Raw genomic sequence first — 21,833 nt, 5'->3', positions numbered from 1 at the left:
TGAGAAGTGGCTCAGTGAGTCAGTCACGAGTTCAGCAGTCAGACAACAATGGCAGAAGCCGATCAGGGCCTCTCCACTCCCTGCACGCCGGCTCCTCGGCCGCTGTCCCTCGTCAGCCTCTGCTGAGTCTGAGCTCAGCAGGAAAAAACAGGTTTCACCTGGAGCGGAGGAAGAAGAAGAGGCGGAAACAGACAGATGCACCAAGCACTTTGATAAGACTGCAGATGGATGAGGATTATAAATGGAAACCATTGACTCAAACATGGAAAACACATCAGCTATTTATAGACAGGCAGAGAAAATGGAATCCACATGGATCTGGAATGGGCTGAAGAAAAGCTCTTGCTCTCAGCCATCAACATTATCAGTTTTCAAACCAAAAAATGTGGATGACGTTCCACGCTGACTGTTTTGACTACATGTGTACTCTGCCAAGGCTGCTGGCTGTCTCCTGTGAGTGTGCATACTCACAGATAACTTTGTGAGGACTAATTTGAGCTTTAAACCATCTTAGTGAGGACATTTTTACAGTTCCTCGCTAACAGATACATCTTTAATAGTCATTTTCGGCATTTAGACTTGATTTATATCTTAAAGTTAGACTTAGGTTTAGCTTCAGTTCTGGCAAGGGGGCTGAGGGATGCAATATGCCAATGAATGTCGTCACTGAAATATAAATATAAATAAATATTTGTGTGTGCGTACGTATTTGTGTGTGTACGTATTTATGTGTGTGTGTATGTGCACGCGCGAATGCCTGTAGAGGGGATCAGAACACGTTTTTACCGCCGGAGTGAGGACATTTTTGGAAAGCGAGGGCATTTTTGCAGGGTCGTCAGAACTTCAAAGGATTGGTTGAAAGTCAAGACTTGGTTTTAGGGTCGGGCTTAAAATAAGGCCATGTAAGATTCAGAGTTTGACATTTAGTTCTGAGTAGTTAAGGTTAGCGTGAGGTACTATAGGATGCATTGTATCGATGGAAGTCCTCACACAGATATAAGTAAAATTATACGTGTGTGTTTGTGTGTGTTTGTGTGTGTGTGTGTAGCCTCGTGAGGTTTTAGGACCTGGAAGTCTGTGCTGCAGAGCTCCTCCTTCTCCTCCTCCTCCTCCTCCTTCTCCTGCTCCTCCTCCTCCTCTGCTGTTTACGAGCAAAGCTGAACTGCTCTCTTGACAAAAACAAGGGCTGGGACTCCAACGAGAAGAGCAGTGTGTCTGTTGCCCTCAGCGCAGGCTCTTCCTCCATTTTAAATATTTTTTCTACACATCTGTCCTCTGTGGAGGGAAGGCACCATGTTGTCCGTGAAATCAGTTCGTCATCTCTGCAGAGTGTTTCTCTCTTTGCACGTTGTTTTCCTGAGCGGTGCGTTTGTGGACAGCAGTGCATCCAATGCAGATCAAAAAGGTAACATGATGCTGTTTTTCATTTACATATCTTAAGTCTCATTTGTTAAAACATTAAAAGTTGTGTATTTAGAATAAGATAAAATGCTTGCCATAATTTCCTTTTTTAAAATGTATTTTTTGATTGAACAATCACTCTGTTTATGTGTTGTGTTATTTACTCTCCAGACTGCATGAGGTCCAACGGTGTGGACTACAGAGGGGAGACCCAGAGCTCCTCCTCGGGTCTGACGTGTCTAAACTGGACCAACATCTCAGCAGACTACAATCTTCAGACAGGTGAACACAGATACATCAGTAGTGTGGCTGTGGATGCGGAGATCAGCCAATGTTGCATTAAATGTTACGCTTGTGACATCACTGGTGCTTACAGGAACAAACAAGTGCGTCATGTGAGTTGAGATGTGGATGATGCAAAGCCTCTCACATCAGAAGTACATACAGAGATGATATTTAGGTCCCACACTTGATCGTCTGTGCTTCTTTTGCACAGCAGCTGCTGATTCTTGTCTTTGTGCTCACGGCCGCCTGCTCATTGTGCTGTGATGAAGTGGTGTGAATGATTGATGAATGCAGTGTTTGAGCCACACAGCAGGACAGACAGACAGAGACAAACCTCTGTGTTTCCGTGGGCCACCATCGCTAACGCACATCCCTTGTTTCTCCTTCCTCCTGCAGGAGTGGGAGATCACAACTACTGCCGAAACCCAGACTCCTCTGAGGGGCCTTGGTGTTACATTACTGGCCCCGATGGGACGGTCCTGAAACAGTTCTGCTCCATCCAGACATGTGAAGGTGGGTGCCCGCACAAACACTCTGGACGTTTGTTGGATGGCATCCGAAAACTCTGGCTACATTGGAACTTTTACTGAATATAGTCCCTCATTATTTCAAAAAAGTAGGTTACGTTGAGGAGAAATAATGAGGTGGCATTTTTACAACGATTCAAATATTCTCATTAATCAACGGCAAATAAAGCCTGCTTGATGAGAGTTTGCAGCCAAGTTTAAAACTTGCCAAGAAATATCTGTATGACTAATAGGAGCAGGTCCTTTCTTTGTCTGTAACCCTCTGCTGTAGTGGGTCACTTGGTTAAGTATATCTTTTTTTACCCTTTGTTTCTGAAGCCCTGAAGTCACGTGTCACAAAGTTCAGTTCCAAGTAAGGCGTTTTTTTTTTTTCCACGCCTCACGCCGTAGCTCATTGGTAGAGAGCTACAGTATTTCCTCGGAGACAGAAGCTAATTGGCGGCTTTGATTTATGACATCATGCCCTTTAACTCCAGCAGAGTTGATAAACAACAACTTGTTGGAGGAAATAGGAAAGAAAAAAAAAGAGTTGAAGACATGCAGCTGAACCTTCCCGTGTCTTATAATGGAGGCTGTTTATGCGAGGCTCGTATTTAAAAACCACGTGCTGGACATTCCTGTTGATTTATGGCCCTACAGCTAAAGTGGAGGCACTTCAGGCCTTTCTTCCTGCTTCTGGGCCACTATGTGTGTTATTGGATCAGCAGGAACAGGAATCCACCCGCTCTACATGATCTTAACTCAAATTCGGTCAGACAAGGTTGACGCACTTCATTTCGAGTGGCTCTAAACACATTAAACTGTCCAATAAAATCACGTTAAACAAAACAGTAAAGGACGGAACAGATAAAAATGAATCAGATAAGAAGCGTTGTAAAGTCAAGTGTCCTGCTTCTTTTTTATTCTGCTACTGAAGACATGAAGGGGAAGAAGTTACTGTGGTTTATTTAGAGAACGGCACGAAAGATGTCTTCTGACAAACAAAAATGAGGGTAAAATGGGTAAAAAGTCACCGAATGTTCACTTTATTCTTTCATAACAGAAAGTTTCCCTCCGTAGGTCATTACATGGTATTACTAAACAATAAAATAGCATTTTTGACAACAGCCTGCTCCAGTCAAACAATGGATGGGGGTGGAGTCATTTCACTAAAGGAGGCAGTTTTTAGTGAGCTCCTAAGTAAATTTCACTTATCAAATCTATGACTTGTTTTTTTAAGAAGTTACTCCCAACGGCTGACTATCAAATACTAAACTTTTTTTTAATCAATTTCCTACAAAAAGAATTACAAAAAAGTGCAAATAATATTAAAACAGTGGATATACTGATGATGATCAATAAAATTGATGAAAACGGAAATTGTTGCGTTGTGTCTTCAGAGCAAACCTCCACTGTTGCAGCGAAGGCTCGATCCACCAAGCCAGCAGGAACGCCTCTCTCCACAGACGGTTTTCAGCTGGCAAAGTCGAGAGCTTCTCAGAGGGAAGTTGCTGCTGTGCAGCCGGTGTTGGGAATCAGCCAGCGAGTTCGCACCGGACCCAAGCAGAAAAAGGACCTGGGGACGCTCGGTATGCAGCAGACATGAAACACACTTACTTCCAGTTGAAGCTGGCTTCGCTGCATAAACCAAACATCCCTGAAGTGTGTATATATTCTGTTTTGAACCTTTTCTGCTTGGTTTCAGGCTACGTGCTCGGCATCCTCATGATGGCCATCATAATCGTTCTTGGAGCGGGAATCACGATTGGCTACTTCTATAAAAGGTCAGCGGCATCTAAATCATGAGTGAACACGGGAATCAGCACATGTCTAGGCAGCGTGGTTCGAGCATGTGTTTATCAAATTCTGAACATCAGCTTGATGCTGTATTAAAAAGCAGGAAAACAGGTCTCTTCATGATCTCTGTTGAGCATCAGCTGCTGTGCACATTCCCCAATGACGGTCCACTCCACTTGCATCCTGGACTGCAGCTTTTATCACATCCCCACAACAGAACATGGGGAGAAAAGTGGCTGGAAAGTGAAAGCTTGCAGTCTATTTAAAGCATTCTTATTTTATATTCTGGAAAGAGCACCGAAGAGGAGTTGGATTCCTTGGAGATGCTGGCTGCGTGTTTGCTGCAGTTATGTAAAAGGATATGAAGACGATGGGACCGCACAAACAGATTTGGCTGTCAAATCTGATTAGCAGTTCCCCCCCGACTTTGTTTTCTATTTGAGGAAGGTGATTATTAATGATGAGGTGCAGGATATTATGTCAGAGGCTTAATGCCTGCCCTGAATGGACAGAGCAGTGACATCATCTTCAATCAGGTGATAAATGTGCAGCATCCATTAGCATTTCATACTCTGTGTGAGACATTGTCAGTGGACTGCTGTGACCTCCAGGGAGCAGGTCCCTGAACCCAGCTCAGGCAAAGACAGGATTCATCTCAGGAACGAAGCTGTAACACATGGAAGTGAAGGCGATGCACAGAAAATGACAAATGTGGAGCAGGGTCTTGAGTCCAAGAGTTTTTGGCTCCGGATCACTAGAAAGCAGACCTCGTGCTGCTTCTCAGCTCTGTGTGGCCCTGTCATGGAAGACTCCTTGCCAGTTCCGTGTTCCCTCTCACCATCTGTCCCGTGTCTTTGCTACAGACCGGCTCTGTTCTCTACACTCACTCTCTAGAATCTCCCTGTCACCTCTTAGCTTGGGTGGCTCCCAGAGTTGAAGCTGCAGGCATTTTCAAACGATAAAAGCAAATCTGGCGCAGCGTGCTGATTTGCATTTCTGCTTTGATCTTGGTAATGATTATCCTCCAGATACGTAACAACAGCATGGATGTGATTTGTTCCTGCAGGGGCCAGGACCTGAAGAAGCAGCACGAGCAGCGAGTGTATGAGCGGGAGATGCAGAGGATCACTCTTCCCCTGTCAGCTTTCTCCAACCCCACGTGCGAGCTGGTGGATGAGAACACCATCGTGATCACAGCGGAACACGAGACCACTCCAGTCCAGGACGAAGGGGAGGGCGTGGATCCTCTCATGGGCCAGCAGGCGGGTACACCCGGAGCATGAGAGGGCGTGTCATCTTCAATCGGGACTTGAATTTGTTCTAGTGGACCAAAAACCCAACAAGCACTGTTACAGTTTTGCCCCTCCCATTTTTGACAAGGAGTAGGGAAGCAGTGTCTGCTCCAGAGACTTGTGTCCTTGTGTCTCATATCCTGATTTTCACACATCTGAGCCACACACAGGACTTACAGACACACAACGGACATGTGAGGACATATTGTACAACTGGAAGCCATTTTGGTTTGTTGAAGAGGCTTCCAAAATTTATATTTGATATGATAACCATAAAGCAAACAAAGCTAATGGCCTGCCCTCTTAAATATCAGTGTAAAGCGTTGCCTCGCCAGTGTAGATGATGGTCTGAGATGAGAGGAGATGTATGGGAATATTCCTAACTTTTGTATTTTTTCAAATGGAGTAAATGTGGTGAATATAAGCTCATTTTTAAGTCCCTGACGAGGGACAAACAGATTCCCACAGGATGAGGGAAAACAAGCCCACGAAAGACAAAAGAAGACTTCCAACTTTATAAAAAAGCCTTAGGATGTTACTTCTGAATGTATTTTTATTTTTAATCCTCTTTGATGAGCCGATGCGGTTCCGCAGCATGTCGGGCGGATGTGAAAGAGGACGTGTCCTTTTCTTCCACAGGTTAAGGAGTGACAGGAAATATGTCGAGTTCTCTCAGGAAGCGTGAGAGACAGTTAGTTAGTCCTCAGGATGTAACAGCACTGCCACAACACGGAGCAGGAGGGATCTGTGTTTGTAAAGCAGGATGGGTGTGTATGGGTGTGTGTGTGTGTGTGTGTGTGTGTGTGTGACGTGCTGAAGGAGTCTTGAGTTACACACTTGACGCTTCAGGTGGAGACAGGAGAAGGGGTAGAGTAGAAGCACTCTGGTTGGGTGTTTAAAATGTGAATGCATGTACCTACACTATGTATGCATCTTAAATAGAAGTACTCATGGAAGATAGATGTCATTGTCGAGAGGATTTTAGTCTGTTACTTCTGTTGATCATCACTCCATTAGAGGACTTTGTGTTGTGATCCCTGCTGGACCCACGTCGTCACTGTAATCTTCTGCTGCTCCTTCGTTTCGTGTACTGGCTGAAATTATTTTCTTCATAGAAGCAAAATGTTTAAAAAAAAAACAATATTGTTCTGCATTTACATTCAGTGCTTGCATTTGTATGAATGGCAGAATTTTCACTGCTGAGACTAAAATAAAAATATCAAACACAGAAAATGCAGTGTGAGGAATTTTCTTTTTATTTCTTTCAAATGTATAAATAAGTTTTTTCCCTGCTGCCTGAGTGTCGGAGAGCAGGAATATTGATGTTTGCTCAGTGTTTCACTCCAGCGCCCTCTGTTGGCAGCTCTTACATCAGACTTGGGTTTTTGGAGTTGTTCGAGAGGTCACGTTTAAGCAGTGAAACAACAAACCAGAGACGAGCACATATTAGAGGTATAAAGAGGTTTAAATTCAACATGTAGAAATAAAATCCAGCTGCTCTGAAGGAGTCTGAACCTGGGATGATCCCAGTTTGTTCGTGACGAGGGCTCAATACCAAACTGGTTCTTTCATGGCTTTTCTTACCCATCGGAACTGCTTGAATAATATGGAAAGAAGCATCAATACTCAATCGTAAAGAAGTAAAATTCAATATAGTTTCCTTTTTATGTTGTAAAACTGCTTTATGTGAGAAATACCAACACGCTGAAACACAAAATTAATGATGTCATGAATTTATGGAATTTCAACTTACCAAGAAAAAGTTTTTTGATAAATAATTCTAAATTCTGACTGTATACAATATTCTTTTCCTCTCAAAACTGAAGAAAGACAAGGATGACAGGAGCTTTAAGGAGGTTTATTTATGAAACACTATCAAGATATAAATTATAGTGGTAACAGTTGGTCGTCAGTACCTTGTATGATGCTGCTCAAAAGGCAAAACGTCCATCGTTAACAAAAAGTCTACAAATCTAAACGTTCCCATTAGAAAATGACACCCTATTAAAGGCATATATACAAATGTATTTACAATTCACGAGGAGGAAAAAAAAAAAAGTCAATCCAGTTCTGTACAAAGCACATTTTCATGGTCATTGCTAACATGATTACGTCTGATAAACGTGTCTTTTAAAATCCTGATGTCCAACAAGAGCTTCTAGCTGTTATCTCCTAAACAAGCACCTGCTGTTGGGTTTTGATCAAAGTGTCAGTTTGGAATTTAAAAAAAAATAAAAAATTGTTAATCAACATCTAAGGAATTAAATAAAACCATTAAGCTACAAACTTACGGAACCGTGCTTGTAACTGTCACGTCAAAACTGGGACCAGAGGTGCTCCAGAGGTAAACAACCCTTCACCATCTCGGCGAGAGAGCCGCTCAGGGTCAGTGTGTGTGTGTGTGTGTGTGTGTGTGTGTGTGTTTTGTCGCAGCTACCTCAGATCACACCCATGTTCACACCTGCCCTCAGTTTACTTGGTTGGACTGGACTGTCAAGTTTTGGGAGCTGCTGCTCGCTGTGATCCCTCTGCTGGACCAGGATAGACCTGTGCATTCCTCACATAGCGAACAACATCATCCGCGCCAGAAAAACTCAACTGCTGTCGCACAGGGACTCATCAACTGTGGGAAAAAAGTCTCCGGTCGTGTAAAGATGCTGCTCCTTTCTCAGGGCTGCAAAAAAGCTGCATATTGTCTTAAAACACAGTAAACATTAGTATAACCCCGCATATGCTGAGTAAAGTAAAAAATAAAGTAAGTAACACTTGTTCTATTGAAATGTGTCTTCCTCACATTGTCGTTCACTGGCAGAGTTTGGTCCAGCTACCTCAGGTTCTCCAGTTTCTGGTATGGCTCGAGTTCAGTTTTCCTCTTTTTATCATCCGTGGCATTAGTGCAGCAGGTTGGAGGGGTCGCAGGTGAGTTGTGAGGCAGGTCTAGGTGCTGTTGTCGGTCTTGCTGGAACAGTCTGGAGAGGCTGCTGTTGGGGTCTGTGGCTCATCTGTGCTCGGGGATGGGGAGCGGTCTTTGGGCCAGTGAAGTCGACTCAGACTCTGATGCAGTTCATCCAGCTCGGCCGGTAGGGGGATGCCCAGCTCCTGGTTGAGGGACAGAGCTTTGAAACAGTCCTCCAGCTTCTGGAACGGTGGACTGATGGAGGAGGAGAGGACACACACACGGGTTTGAGGTTAAAACTGATGCTGACAAGGTTGAGAGAAAACACAAGGAAGCAATCTGGCTTCGGAGGTTCGTCCCTGTGTGAGATAAGGTCTTGTTTAGAGGTCCATTAACATGCACCTTGGGTGTTCCCATCACGTGGACCGCCTTATTAAAGTACAGGCGTGAATGCAGTCTGAGGACGACTGGGATCTCATTGTTCGGACCACATCTGGAGGTGGTCTAGGCCACGAATGGCCAGATTCTTTTGGAAACGTGTGACCTAAGCCACATAGAAGGACCGTCCTCTCAGCAGACATTTTAGCTACACTCATGCAGATACATGATGAAGCCGTCAAAAAAATCTTAAGCCATTTGATTTGCCAGGAACACCCTTCAAGAATGATTGTAGGGTAGATACAATTCTGAAATAAACTTGATATGGATGCTTCACCTCGCATGACATGGCTAATATAAAGAAGAGACCCCATCACGTTTGCTTTGATTTCTTCTGCTTTTTATTTCCAGCTGACTACACCCAGGAAAAGCCTTGCTGCCACTCGCCTGTCAAGAAAGGAACGGCACATTTGGTCTTTGGAAATGCAAAGGATCCACTTGTTTATCTGCTTGTCCAGCAGGGACAAGGGATCTGATCACCACAGGTCACTTGAGACGCATGTGAGGGGCGCATTCAAATGTCAGATCACATGTGATCCGATCATCCAGGACACTTGCTAGTGCCAGATCCAAACGGTTTCATCCCTCATGTGGCCATTTCAGAGAACTAGATAAACAATCCCTCTGTTAGCTTCCTACATAACTGATTTTACACGCAGCTTTTTCCTTGTTCTAGTTAGGACGTAGCCATGGACCAGTGTGCAACCGTGCAAGAATGTTGTTGCCATTAGAAATGAACTCACTGAGAGCCGTTAACCATCACGGAAACAACAGGAGCTCACCGGTTGTCTGGTGTGAGGTCACAGCAGGCCACAGCCAGTGGGAAGAAAGCTGGTGGACAGTCTTCAGGGAGGAACTTCTCCACAAACTTTCCTACATTCAAGCCAAAGTCCAGGGTCCTGGGGAGGCATTCCGGGTCTGCGTAGACTTTTCCAATGATCTGGACGATGAGACAGGAAGTAAAGGTCAACTATAAAATAATTCATCACATTATGTTCCATATTATGATATAAACACTGCAGCTGGTGCACTGACTAATGAAAATGAGAAAATGATCTTACCTCACAAAGGACGATTCCATAGGAGAAAATATCCACCTTCTCATCGTAGCGTTTACCTGAAACATGACATCACATTACAAACTCACTCAGCGACCCTGCTCAATGCCAATAATTCAACAACTCTGTTCTGCTGCTCACCGTTTAGCATCTCTGGAGCCATCCAGTAAGGGTTTCCGACCACAGTGTACCTCTTTTTCCTGTCTATACGTCTGAACACCCTCTTCTTGGTGGGTGTTTTCTCAGGCGCTGGCTTCACTTTCTCTTCTACTACCAGTCGAGACAGTCCGAAGTCGGCAACCACCACAGTGTTGTCCTGTGGAGGGATGGCACGCAGCAGGTCACTTCATTTACAAATAAGGTCAGTGTTACTTTAAAATTGTACTGGGGCAATTAAAGTAGGTTAGTAAATTAGGAAGAATAAATGATGGACAAGGGCTGTGAATCAAAAGCTGATTATATAATTGAGTATCATCTTAATTTAACAGTTACAGCTCATTTATGGAAACGGTGTCAGCAGACTGCAGGCCCACCACTGCAATGTTTGACTCATTTTCTGAACGGTTGGTTCCAGCGTTTAACATCCAGTAAACTGTCACCTACCAGTTTAACCAGGCAGTTGTGAGAGTTGAGATCTCGGTGGATGATGCTCATCGTATGAAGGTAGGCCTGAAGCACAGGAGGAAAGTCATCACACGTTTGTGAGGAAAGCATGCTTATACAAAGTTAAAACTCGATGCACTCAACAGATTCTTTTACTTGAAATTATACACAAAAACACTGACATGATGTTTCACGACAGATTTGGACTAAGATCTTGATTGCTTTGCATAACAGCCCACGTTGTTGCATTTTAGCCATTATATTTATTTATTTTTTTTAAAAAAATCGTAACTTTCAAATATCGGAATGAGACCCAAAAGAATCCAGTGCTCTCTGGGCTCTGTTTTGTGTCTCTGTGCCTTTAACTGCATGAGCCTCTACAGCACATTTACATACATTTAGGCCCCTGAAAACATTGGCAGAGCTTCCACTAAGTAATGTCTTTGCGAGAGGCCAACTCACCATGCCAGAGGCGATGCTCTTCGCAAAGCTCACTCTTTGTTCCCATGGAAACGGATCCTGACCATACAGAATTGGAAAAAAAAAACAAAAACAAAAGACCAATATGAATAAAAGCTCTCTCAGTGGCCATAAATACATTAAACATGAACATTTCAATAATAATTTCATCATTACTGATAGAAAATGTAAAAGCCTCCAGCTGCCTTTAATAACAGTCAGCTGTGGGGGAAGGGGAGCGCCTCCTTAAAGTTTCACCTGGTAACACTTTGTACAGCTTTTCACATTTTGGCCAGTTGACATGCCAGCCAGCCATCCATCCAGCCAGCCCACCAAATAACCCTCAATCAGTGCAGAGTTTACTTCAGGTCAGCCCCCTCCCACACAGACTAGCAAACAACTGGCTCTGCTCTTCTACTGTGGATTTATGTTCCCTTCTTCTGGACTGGGAAGAAAGAGGGTTAACTGAATAAGTGAAAGTAACTCACAGTGTCTCTGATAAAATCCTTGAGGGTGCCTCCTTCAATAAACTCTGTTATCAAATTGAGCCTCTTGTCCTTGTACAGCACGCCGATGAACTTTAACACGTGAGGATGGTCGAGGCTCCGCATCACTTTGACCTACAAATCAAGAGGAAACAGAAGCAGAGTAAGAGAAACGTGCACAGTTGCAAACGGATCATCAGCGGCAAACAGGTGACATCCGATCCATGAGAAGAACATTAAATACAACAATCAGCGTGTTCCCACAAGCCTCAACACAACAAGGTACAAAGAGATCATTGTTGGAACATGCAGCGCGCTTTCAGTGGGGAGGATAATAAATCCCAGCTTGTTTTGTCTGTGAGGAAACGCAGGCCTCCTGCTACAGATTACCTCCTTCAGGAAGGTTTTCTGGGTCTCCTCATCGCAGCGGATTAGCTCCTTCATCACCATCACCTCTCCTGTGGCTTTATGAGTCACCTGCGTGTGTGACAAAAGCAACAGAACGTGTGTTACATCATGACAACCTCTGTGTGAAGAAGAAATATCAGGAAGTGTCAGCAGCTGATGGCTAACCTTGATGGCCTGTCCGAAAAAACCTTTCCCCAAGACCTCACCGTGGATGAGGTCACATGGTCTGAAGATGCGATGGGAGCAGCTACTCGATGACCTCAAGGATTCCGAGCGCCCGATGTCTCGTATAATAAAAGGCTGCTCTTTGGGAGAGTTCGGCCCGGGGGACTTACAGATGCTGTTACTGCGCCTGAATTAGAGGAAAAGATCACCTTCAATGACCAACCCTGCACACACATGTAGCAGTTAGACGTGAGCTGCATCAGGAACAAACCTCAAAGACCTCCTTTTCAGAGTCCCTTCATCTACCACATCAGTCCTCTCCAGGACTGCATTAGTGGGAGAGGACAGGCGCATGCGGGAGGTCGCCGGGACTCCTAGCGAGCTCCTGGGTGAACCCAGCCTGAGCCGGTCCAAACGCTGCCGAACCGGGTCATACTCTATCAGCAACTGCAGTGTGTGACTGGTGCAATGGATAAGATCATCCACCTACACAAAAACAAGAGTTACCGTTGAAGGATTACAACTTTGTAACTTGATATTCACCAGAGACATATGAGGAATTATAAAAATTGCATATTCAGCTGTGTTCAATTTGAGAGTCGCTGAATCTGGTACCAGGAGAACAGCATTGTTTTGATATCTTTGAGTCAAAAAACTTGAATGACCAGATCTTCTGCACATTAAAATTTAACACAAGAGAACAACACAATATCGCCTTGGAGAAATAGTAGAGTACATTACTGGCTTAAAACAGATCTTACGTGTGACTTTCATGCTGTGAATGCAAAAGCCTAAAATACTGTAAGTGAACTGTGTTAACAACCGACATCAATTCTTCACAGGTGTATTGATGTGTTTTATGGTCATCTTCCCAAAGGCACATCACCACACAATAACAGGCCTCAATGAGGAAATTTCATAACTGTGATTAATGCAAAACTAATCTGGACTCCCATAGAAGTGAAGACCTAGACATGAGCGGAAGACGGGCCCATAAAGTGGAGTGACATCATTCCACAAACCCTGAGACTTTTAATCCAGTTGAGAGTCAAAACAAATGTGAAAGAGCTGAGCTCAACCGTTGAGATGGAATGTTACGTTGTCATGTGTGGTAGGCGGAAGTGAAAATCAAACAATCACAGCAATGAATAATGACTCAACAGGCATGCAAACAATGGTGGTGTGAGATGGAGGCTGTGGGAAGTGCTGCAGTCATCATGCTTTCCTCTCCCAGCTGAAGAATGCATTAATGATGGAGGAATGTGAAGCATGCCAAAATCCCATGCCCCATATTTGAAGGAACAATAAGAAAATAGCTTTGCAACTTCCCCTTGAAGAATGGACTCGCCCATAAAAGCAGAAACTAATTAGCCTCTAGGTGTCCGCGGAGTATGAAGTTACCTCTTCCTCCATCAACGTCCCCACTGGAAGACCATTAATCTCCAGGATCCTGTCACCCACGTGGATGGCATTCCGCACCTCTGGACTAATCAGCATCCCTCTGACCCTGGTAGCAACACAATAACAACACCACAGTGTTAGTGATCACACCGCAGCAGGAATGTACTATGGCACGAACAGCAGAGATCACTAAAACTGGGGCTGCACAAAAATATCGGCCCATAGTCCGCATGATGTCATTCTTTTTTTGTCACTTAGATTTTATTTAAATCTTTTATACATTAGAAGAAAAAAAAAACACATAGGAAAATAGCCGGGCACCTTTACATCAGTTTGTTCTTAAGCTTAACATATTTAGAGCAGTACAAAATCTACAAAGAGCAGAAATGTAGTCAAATTAAACATAGATTCAGTACTGGGGAGTAGAGTAGAATACAGCCTCCGCCATCTGTCCTATTCCTTAAAAAATATTAGCCATTTTTTCCATTTTGAAAAATATAAATCCTTACAAAGTCTCAATGCGTAGGTCATTCTCTCCATTTCTTGAATTTCCTTTATTATTTCCAGCCAGTTTTCTTTTGTAGGTGGCTCTACCTGCAGCCATTTACGAGTAATGGCTTTTTTCGCCGCCACTGTAAATATTTTTAAAAGGTATTTATCATGTCCAGTTATTACTTCTGGTAGATCACCTAAATAAAGAGATACACATGACAAAGGGAATTGACATCCAAGAACTTGTTGCATAAGTCTCCAAATATTTTCCCCAAAAAATCCCAATCTTTGGGCAAGTCCAGAAGATGTGGTGGTGATCTGCACCGCTGTCCCCGCAATTCCTCCAACATGAAGTCCCCACTGATCCGAGGTATGTCTTCATCTTGGGAGTAATAAAAAAGCGTACTAGATTTTTCCAACCAAATTCACGCCAGTGAGTAGAGCAGGTAGTGGAATAAATTGTCCTACACATGTTCAACCACTGTTGACTGGTTATCTTCACATTCAGTTCTTTTTCCCATCTCTCCATAATATACTTTGTGGTATTTCCCCGAGCCTGTGCAAATCCCCGATAAAGTTTTGAAATTAATGATTTAGATTCTCCTGTGTATGCCTTTACAATTAGTTGTATTATTTCAGTAGGCTCTGCGCTTGCTTTATTTTCAACCACTTCTTCTAAAAAATATTGCCTAAGCTGCAGATATCTATAAAAATCGTGGTTTCCCAATCTATATGTGTCTTTCAGTTTCTGAAAACTTTGTAAGGACTTCTTTTCTATTATAGTGCAGTAAGAAGTGATTCCGTTTTTCATCCAATATTTAAATCTAGCATCCATAGAATTTGGCTTGAACTCTGTATCATACGCAACCCATCTAAGTTTTTTAATTTGAGTCCATAAATCTAGTTGTTTTACAACTTCAAACCATGACTGTAGGGTAAACTGGGTCAAAGAGTCTGCGTGATCTTGGGACTCTTTTAGTAAATTGTAGTCTCCAATTAATGCTTGTATTGGGATACCTCTATATTGCTTCTCCATTTCCTTCCATTTCGCTTCATATTTACTATCACACCAAAGAATAAGAGGTCTTAATTGAGATGAGTAGTGATAATCCTTAAGATTTGGGAGAGACATACCGCCTTCTTGCTTATTGATAAGTAGTGTATTATATTTAATCCTTGGTTTCTTCCCATTCCAGATAAATTGTGATATTTGTTTGTCCCATTCATGAAATTGGTTGGTTGGAATCTTTATTGGTAATGATAAAAATAGGTACAGTAATCTGGGTAAAATAGTCATTTTTATTATATCTATTCTTGCACTGAAACTCAGCAAAGACGTTGTCCATCTACCCAAATCCTCTTTTATTTTTTTGTTCACCGTTTCATAGTTTTTTTTTATATAGGTCGCTAAAATGATGTGTTAGCCAAATACCTAGGTATTTGATTGCTTTTCGAGACCAGTCAATGGGAAATCTTTGTTTAAGTTCAGATGATGGGTTACAATTAAATGATAATATTTGGGTTTTCGTTATATTAAGTCTAAAACCGAATATTTACCAAACTTGTCAAGGAGATCTAGGAGGGCATTAATGCAGATTTCTGGGTTGTGTATATAAAGCAAAACGTCGTCAGCATACAATGCTATTTTGTGTTCTACGTCATTAACTACAATCCCCTGTATATTGTTATCTTCCCTTACGCATGATGTCATTCTTATCATCTATGAATCTTTATGCGTGAGTTGAACCACAGTAACGTCCACATGAACCGTTTCCTTACGTACTTCATTTCATGTTATGCGTGTTTTTTTTGTGTCTACCTGCTCAGGGACAACGGATGCAAATGAGCTTAACGCTAACTCTGGTGCAATTACATGTAACTTGATGAGACTGATTTGACCAGATTTTGGTCATCTTTGAAAATGCGTCAGTTTTTGTCTAATGGCAGGTTTCATCAACTATTATGTATGATGAGAAAACAATGCCACAATGGAATGACTTACGAGCTTTTGAAAATGTTTTCAAAATACAGAAATACTTTACTATATCAAATTATATTTAGTCCGTTGAAAATGTAAATCAATAAACGTGCCTTTGATCAGATATTGTTAACATCGGTAAGTATTGGCCAAATCAGTTGTAAAAAAAAAAAAAAAAAAAAAAAAAATCAGCTAAAAATCTGTGCATCCTTAACTAAAAACAAACTTAAACACTCTCACCTCAAATTTAACTGTCGACAAAAACAAGGAGCTTTAATTGTTGCAGCCCTCAAACTATTAGTTATGTGACAAACCTCTTTCTGCATCTTATGTAACCCATTACTGGTGCTGTCCCTGCAGAGGAGCAGGAACTACGACCCTGAGACCAGTTTCAGGTGCCACTCACTCTTTGACTTGAACGCTGGCGGAGCCGTTGACGTCCCTCTGCACAGACACCGAGAAACCTCTCTTGCCGTTGGCTGCCGAGGGCATGGAGATGAGGGTGACTGTGTGGGGAAGGGAGTCTAGGACTGAGTCATGTGACCGCTTTTCCAACATGGGTGTCAGGATCAGTTGCTTGTAGCACTTCCCACTGCAACAACAGGAGGGGGAGTGAATCATTACATGACTCGATATGAGGTTATTTTGATGTTGCAGTTGAAAGAAAGCAGAAGTGAAAAAGTTACAGACCAACTAATAATGGGGATTTTGCCTCGAAAACATAGCTGACTAATAAAATACACATTTTATACATGAGCAGGGAAGATGCTACTCTGCGTTATACCCCCAACCATATGGTTCCTCTTTGAGCCACAAACACAATTATCACTCGTTCAGTTCACGTCTTTACAACATTCCTCACACTCGTCTTAACCTTCAAACTCAGGCTGGTATTTTTACGATGTTAACCTGACAAAACCTGGACGCATTCCCAACTCCTAACATTGAAAACACTGGACTGTGACTTACCAGTAGAGTTTGGATCGTTCCACTAAGGCGTAGGTATCCCGGTCTTCGATCACCACCTTGCAGCTCAGACAAACAAAACACTCGGGGTGGTACTTGTGTTCTCCTGCCACCTGGAACCACAAACAAACCAGATGATCCTCAAAACTGGAATGCATCTCAGAGGGCACTTGGCCATGAGTGTTGTCCTAGCTCGTCAGAGAGGGGTGTGTTCAGCCTGCCCTCCTCCCACCGCGAGTGCTGACACAGCCGTAACACCTGCTTCTCTCTCAGTCTGTCTGGAATCCGCTATGATGTCATCACCCTCTGGAGGTCTGAGCCACTCGTCTCTCCTTGATGTTCTCGCTCTCGAGCCCTCTGAAACCTTTCTCTCTCTCTCATTAACACTGCCTGACAGATTTCCCTTTCTGTAATTTATGATGTTTTCTCCTCTCGCATGCGAGATGACATCATCTGTCTGCCCCATGCAAACCTACAGGATGATGATCAACGCATACCTGAGATTAGTTGATTGAAAGAAAATGAATCATCAACTTGGCAAACAATTTCAGTTTTTTGTCCCCAAAACACAAAATAAAACAATATTGCTGGTTCTAGACTCTTAAATATAAAGATGTGCTCACTGTCAATGCTATTGACCAGCGCCGATGGCTGACAGTCACCATCACTGAGCCCCCTACTATCACTACTTATTGATTTAATAGCCCTCTCTATTCTGGGAATTGTGTCTCCTCGGAGTTGCCATAAGGAGTTTTGTTCTGCTTTTGACTCGTGGGAGAGTGAAAAGCATCAGCTGCAGCTGCTGGTCATCGCATTAATATTACCTCTCCGTGTCCCATTGATTATTTTCTCATTATACCTGCTCGGTTAAGTGAACCCAAGATGCTCAGTTACATCTGCAGCTGTTTCTCTGTTCTGCAGGTCACTGTTAGTAATCAAGCAGCTATTGTCTTTAGCTTCGCCTCCTCAGTATAGCTAGCGGGCTAACTTTGTCACAGCACCACATGTCCTTAACTTAGTTGCGGTAAACTTGAAACAAAGACTCATTTCAACCTGCCACGGGGATGTTATGGTGGATGTTGACCTGGCAGGGGTGTGAGTCCCCTCACTGTCAGAGCGAGTGGGAAGCTGCAATGAGCAAAGTCATATTTTTTGTTGTGGGACAGCTTTTTGCCATTTCTGACAGAAGAGCCTTCGGATTGCTGGATGGACAAACAAAGCAGCATGAAGGGCCCAGTTTGGGCTCTGGGAAAACTTGATGGGCAATTTTAAATATCTTTGAAATATTTAAGACAAACAGATTCAGGGGTTTATCTCAAAAATAATCAGCTGATTTATCAATGATGACAACAAACTTTAGCTGCAGCCCTAGAGAGATGATAAAACCTGGGTAAATATAGATATTGAGATGCTTAGTTAAGATATTCGCACCTCCATCTGTTCTCCTACTTTGCTCCATCAGATCGTATTTACACAACTAACAAACAGAACCAGACATTCCTTTAAAAAGAGCACATAGCAACATTGTGTTCCAGCTCCATGAATGATCAAACTAGTGTCACTTCAGCTGGACCTTTTCCCCCCACATTGATCACAGCTCTGAGTCAGTGCTGGGAAAGGGTTCCCTGCTGATGAAGAGAGATTATCGTGATGTCAGCCAAAGTATTGGGACATCTCACGAGTCTGTCTGCAACTCCTTGCCTTCAAGCAAAAAAACACAGCGAACGGCAGCAGCGACTGCACTCATAACCTGCCTCAGGCTTCGACAGCAGCACGTACGAACTTGACCGAGCAGGAGCCAAGTTGCAAACATTCAAGTGGGACTCATTTTGAAGAGGACAAAAACTACGAACTGTAAAGAACAAAAAAATCCATTCAGCACACAAATCAAAAGGAAAAAAAAAAAGCAACCCAATGCCTTCACATGCAATATATAAAATAACAAATAATTCAAAACCAGAAGAAAACAATAGTGTTATAAACTTTCTGTCAAGAAGCAGCAGCTCTGCGTGATCCTCCTCTGCTGACGGCCCACAATGCTTCTCTTTCTGGCTAAGAGGTTGCAGTGCCAATTCAGCTGTGCCAAAAACACTCTGGCTGATGAAGCAGAATGCCAATACTCAATAGAGGAGTCCATTATGTGTGTTGCTTGGTGGCAAAAAAGAAAAACTTCACTCTGGCCCTATGCTGGACCAGTCGAGGCAGAACGGCACAGTTGTGAACCAGCAGATTTATGGTTCAGGTTTAGAATAAATGACAGACGCCAACTCACCCAGTTTAACTTTTACTGTTAAAAAAAAGCCAGGTCATGTAACTAACATCCCAGTCAGAACATGGAAACACTCTTACTTCCTTTAATTACTGATACATGATCCCTGCAAACTAATTAGTGTACATGATGGTCTGAACGGCTGCCTGTGCTGGTATCCACACGGCCTCCTGAACATGATGGGCCCCAAACCCATCTCGTGTTCTAGCCTCTTCCCACCAGTTCCTGTGTGCACCAGAGGAGGTGAACTGTGGAGAACTTCTGTGCTGAGAAGCAACAGAATGGGGCCTCAAGGGGGGGGGGGGAACTCATTCTCAAGTGAGGTTGAGGACTGCTATGTTCAGCAGCAGCCCATGTAAAGTATCACTCATCTGTAAATGTAATCATCGCACACACACACACACACACACACACACACACACACACACACACACAAAAAGAGCACCCCTGCCTCTTAATGCATGTTAGTATTAATCTGCAGCAGTGGAGAGAGGCGGGAACAAGGAGCATGGACACGCTCGGTTGGTATTCTGGTATTATTTAACTTGATTAAAGGGAACAAATGTTAGCAATTGTTGTTGTATGATCGTGCCAATGCAGTCTGAAAGCCTGGCGATTGTATGTAGAAACTCTGGTCCAACTGTGTTGACAGTAGTCGACTTCAGACTCAATCACAGAAGAAGAGCCAATCGATGTCCGCAACGTTGTGTTTTTAAACAAAAGATCCAGACTAAAGATGAAGTCATCAAACTGAATATTTTCACATCTAAAAAAAAACTACAAACATAAAGCCACTAAGTGTATTCATATGAAGCAATAAGTGGAGGGCATGAGAGAACAAGACTGATGTGAGGAAATAAAACCAAACTTGTTATTAACTGAACGGGCCGTTGGCTATTTTCGGGGTAATTTATTACTCCTAAGCCATTAGCCAAACATGATGTATCTTGTTGTTATTTTTTTTCCCTCCACAACAGTCTGGATCAGGAGTGCCCAAACTTTTCTCCTTGAAGGGCCGAAACGAACTAAACGGGGGCCCCAAAGCCAAAACCAAACACTTCTTTCATCGCTAAAATGTCTTTTGTTTGTGCGCCACTGGCTCTGCCTCTTCATTTTTTGCTTCTTACTTCACTTGCACCTTGAAAATATTTACATATTTTAACTGCATTTATGACGCTTATGGAGAGTTAGTCTGACTGTCACACTTACCATGGCAGGTCCAGTCATGAGCAGAGAGCAGCCATGACAGAGCTCTCCAAACTTCTCCCAGTAGTGTTTGCGACAGTACAGCTTGCCATCCTTCTCGTAGTACCAGTTTGTCAGGTGATCGCAGCACACGGAACACCTAGGAGAACCACAAAAAAAAAAGAAAGAGAAAAGGGTTCTTGGTCATGATTGTAGAGAACAAAGGAAAAGAAGAGAAGGATGAAGAGACGAGGGGCTTTTCACCAGCTTTTTCAACATGCATCACCTTAAAGATGATATGAGAGTGTGATGTGTTATTACAAAGATCTGCTGCTACTTCAAAGGTTTGGCTGATGTCCGGATGAGCGCTGACTCATCTGACCTCAGACAATAACAGCCACTCTGTCTCACTTTTATCTCACAGAAGTCAACAACTTGGCACAGTCACAGCAAAGCCAACGGCTCAAACTGGGTCATTTTTGTATACAATTTGTTTTCCAAAAAAGCCACAATACAAAATTTTACAAATTCAATGAACAGTTTCAAGTTGAATTACTGTTGATGTTGTGCTACGTCATTCTTACAGGTTCTCTTTTCATTATGACCTAACTTTTAGAAGTCTTTCTCCAGTGTATGATTCAACTTTTTCCCATAGTGTATCATGAGAACCTGTACAAAAATGCATAATAATAGACGGCAATAAGAGTAGAATCATGACACAAACCCAGTCACCACCCACGTTTCATGGGAACATCGAAATAAGGAGGGCAAGTGATTTACTGCAGATCAGCTCATTTCCTCGGTGTGAAACTTGCAGCCCTCGTCAGAGGTTTAGTACAACATCTCCTCTCTGCTCTCAATTACCAAACAGAAACTGATAAATGCCCTCAAGAAAACCCATATCTTAGCCAGAGCAGCTGTCAATCATGACATCACACGCCATTACTGTTGCATCCAATTACTAATAAAAAAACAAGCGCTTCAGGAAAACGGACAAGCAAATAAGAACTACCAAAAATGACAGACATAAATCTAGCTAAAAAGGTATTTGCCATGTACTTTGATGTTTCAGTCTGGCTTACGTGCCGTCTGCTAACATGGATGGGGCAGGATTTATAGCCATTGCTGTATTTAACCACAGGGGGCAACAGAGAGAGCCACAGACTTCACTTTTGGTGAGCTAAACACCAAACCATCATTTTTAAGAGCAGCCGACAAAATGAATGGGATTTGGTTCGGGATATGTCTGGCAGTAGTTTTGAGGTAGTTTTACTGTTTTTGCTCCTTGTCATGAGTGACAAACTAATAAAAGGGTCAGGATGGACAGTTTTCATGTATTTGAAATATACACTATACTATGAAATGAAGGAAAACAGCATTCTTTGGCCTGCTTGGCTCCATAGTTGACTCTCCATACAATCAAATAGGACTCCAGGATTTAAACTGTTAATAATGTAAGGAGGGGTTCCCCCCCCCCCCCCTTGAAGGGATATTCTGCATGAACGCATTGGTGATTAGAATCTCAGTGGAGGAGAATCGTTGAGTGTGTGACTTTCTCTCTCTTTTCTAGCGTGATGTTCCACTTACTGTTGTGGTTGTGCTCCCCTCCACACGTCTCTAGTCTAAGAGGACTGACTGTGAAAATCCCTGGTCTGGGGTGTGAAGATCAGAAGAGCTGCTCCACTTTTGATGTGGGAGCTTCTGACAAGTTTTGTTGGACGCACTTGATTTAGCCCTCTGCACAGCACA

The 21,833-nt window shown here is 43.0% G+C and overlaps 2 protein-coding genes across 3 annotated transcripts in view; one reads left to right on the top strand and one right to left on the bottom strand.

Annotated features, from left to right (window-relative positions):
• Positions 1-1,144: 1,144 nt before the first annotated feature.
• Positions 1,145-6,507, top strand: pik3ip1 (phosphoinositide-3-kinase interacting protein 1). Its single transcript, XM_086206132.1, has 6 exons — positions 1,145-1,405; positions 1,573-1,683; positions 2,083-2,199; positions 3,593-3,781; positions 3,898-3,976; positions 5,056-6,507. Exons 1-6 carry the CDS (start codon positions 1,294-1,296, stop codon positions 5,270-5,272), a joined length of 825 nt encoding a protein of 274 aa, XP_086062258.1. The 5' UTR covers positions 1,145-1,293; the 3' UTR covers positions 5,273-6,507.
• Positions 6,508-7,123: 616 nt separating this feature from the next.
• Positions 7,124-21,833, bottom strand: part of limk2 (LIM domain kinase 2) — a 29,455-nt gene continuing 14,745 nt past the window's right edge. For both annotated transcript variants that reach the window (XM_086206126.1, XM_086206127.1), the window contains 14 exons: positions 20,109-20,244; positions 16,634-16,743; positions 16,071-16,256; positions 13,195-13,300; positions 12,065-12,279; positions 11,794-11,980; positions 11,611-11,697; positions 11,224-11,355; positions 10,739-10,795; positions 10,277-10,342; positions 9,815-9,989; positions 9,677-9,732; positions 9,398-9,555; positions 7,124-8,432 (listed from right to left, as the gene is read on the bottom strand). In XM_086206126.1, the coding sequence (XP_086062252.1) occupies positions 8,219-8,432; positions 9,398-9,555; positions 9,677-9,732; positions 9,815-9,989; positions 10,277-10,342; positions 10,739-10,795; positions 11,224-11,355; positions 11,611-11,697; positions 11,794-11,980; positions 12,065-12,279; positions 13,195-13,300; positions 16,071-16,256; positions 16,634-16,743; positions 20,109-20,244 (1,885 nt within the window). In that variant the 3' untranslated portion in view covers positions 7,124-8,218. The remainder of the gene's footprint in view (positions 8,433-9,397; positions 9,556-9,676; positions 9,733-9,814; positions 9,990-10,276; positions 10,343-10,738; positions 10,796-11,223; positions 11,356-11,610; positions 11,698-11,793; positions 11,981-12,064; positions 12,280-13,194; positions 13,301-16,070; positions 16,257-16,633; positions 16,744-20,108; positions 20,245-21,833) is intronic.

Source organism: Aulostomus chinensis, chromosome 6 (assembly GCF_037954235.1).
Source record: "Aulostomus chinensis isolate RoL2024-O1b breed Wild chromosome 6, RoL_Achi_v1.0, whole genome shotgun sequence".
In the NCBI taxonomy this organism is placed as follows: domain Eukaryota; kingdom Metazoa; phylum Chordata; class Actinopteri; order Syngnathiformes; family Aulostomidae; genus Aulostomus; species Aulostomus chinensis.
This window is presented reverse-complemented; position numbering and strand designations above follow the sequence as displayed.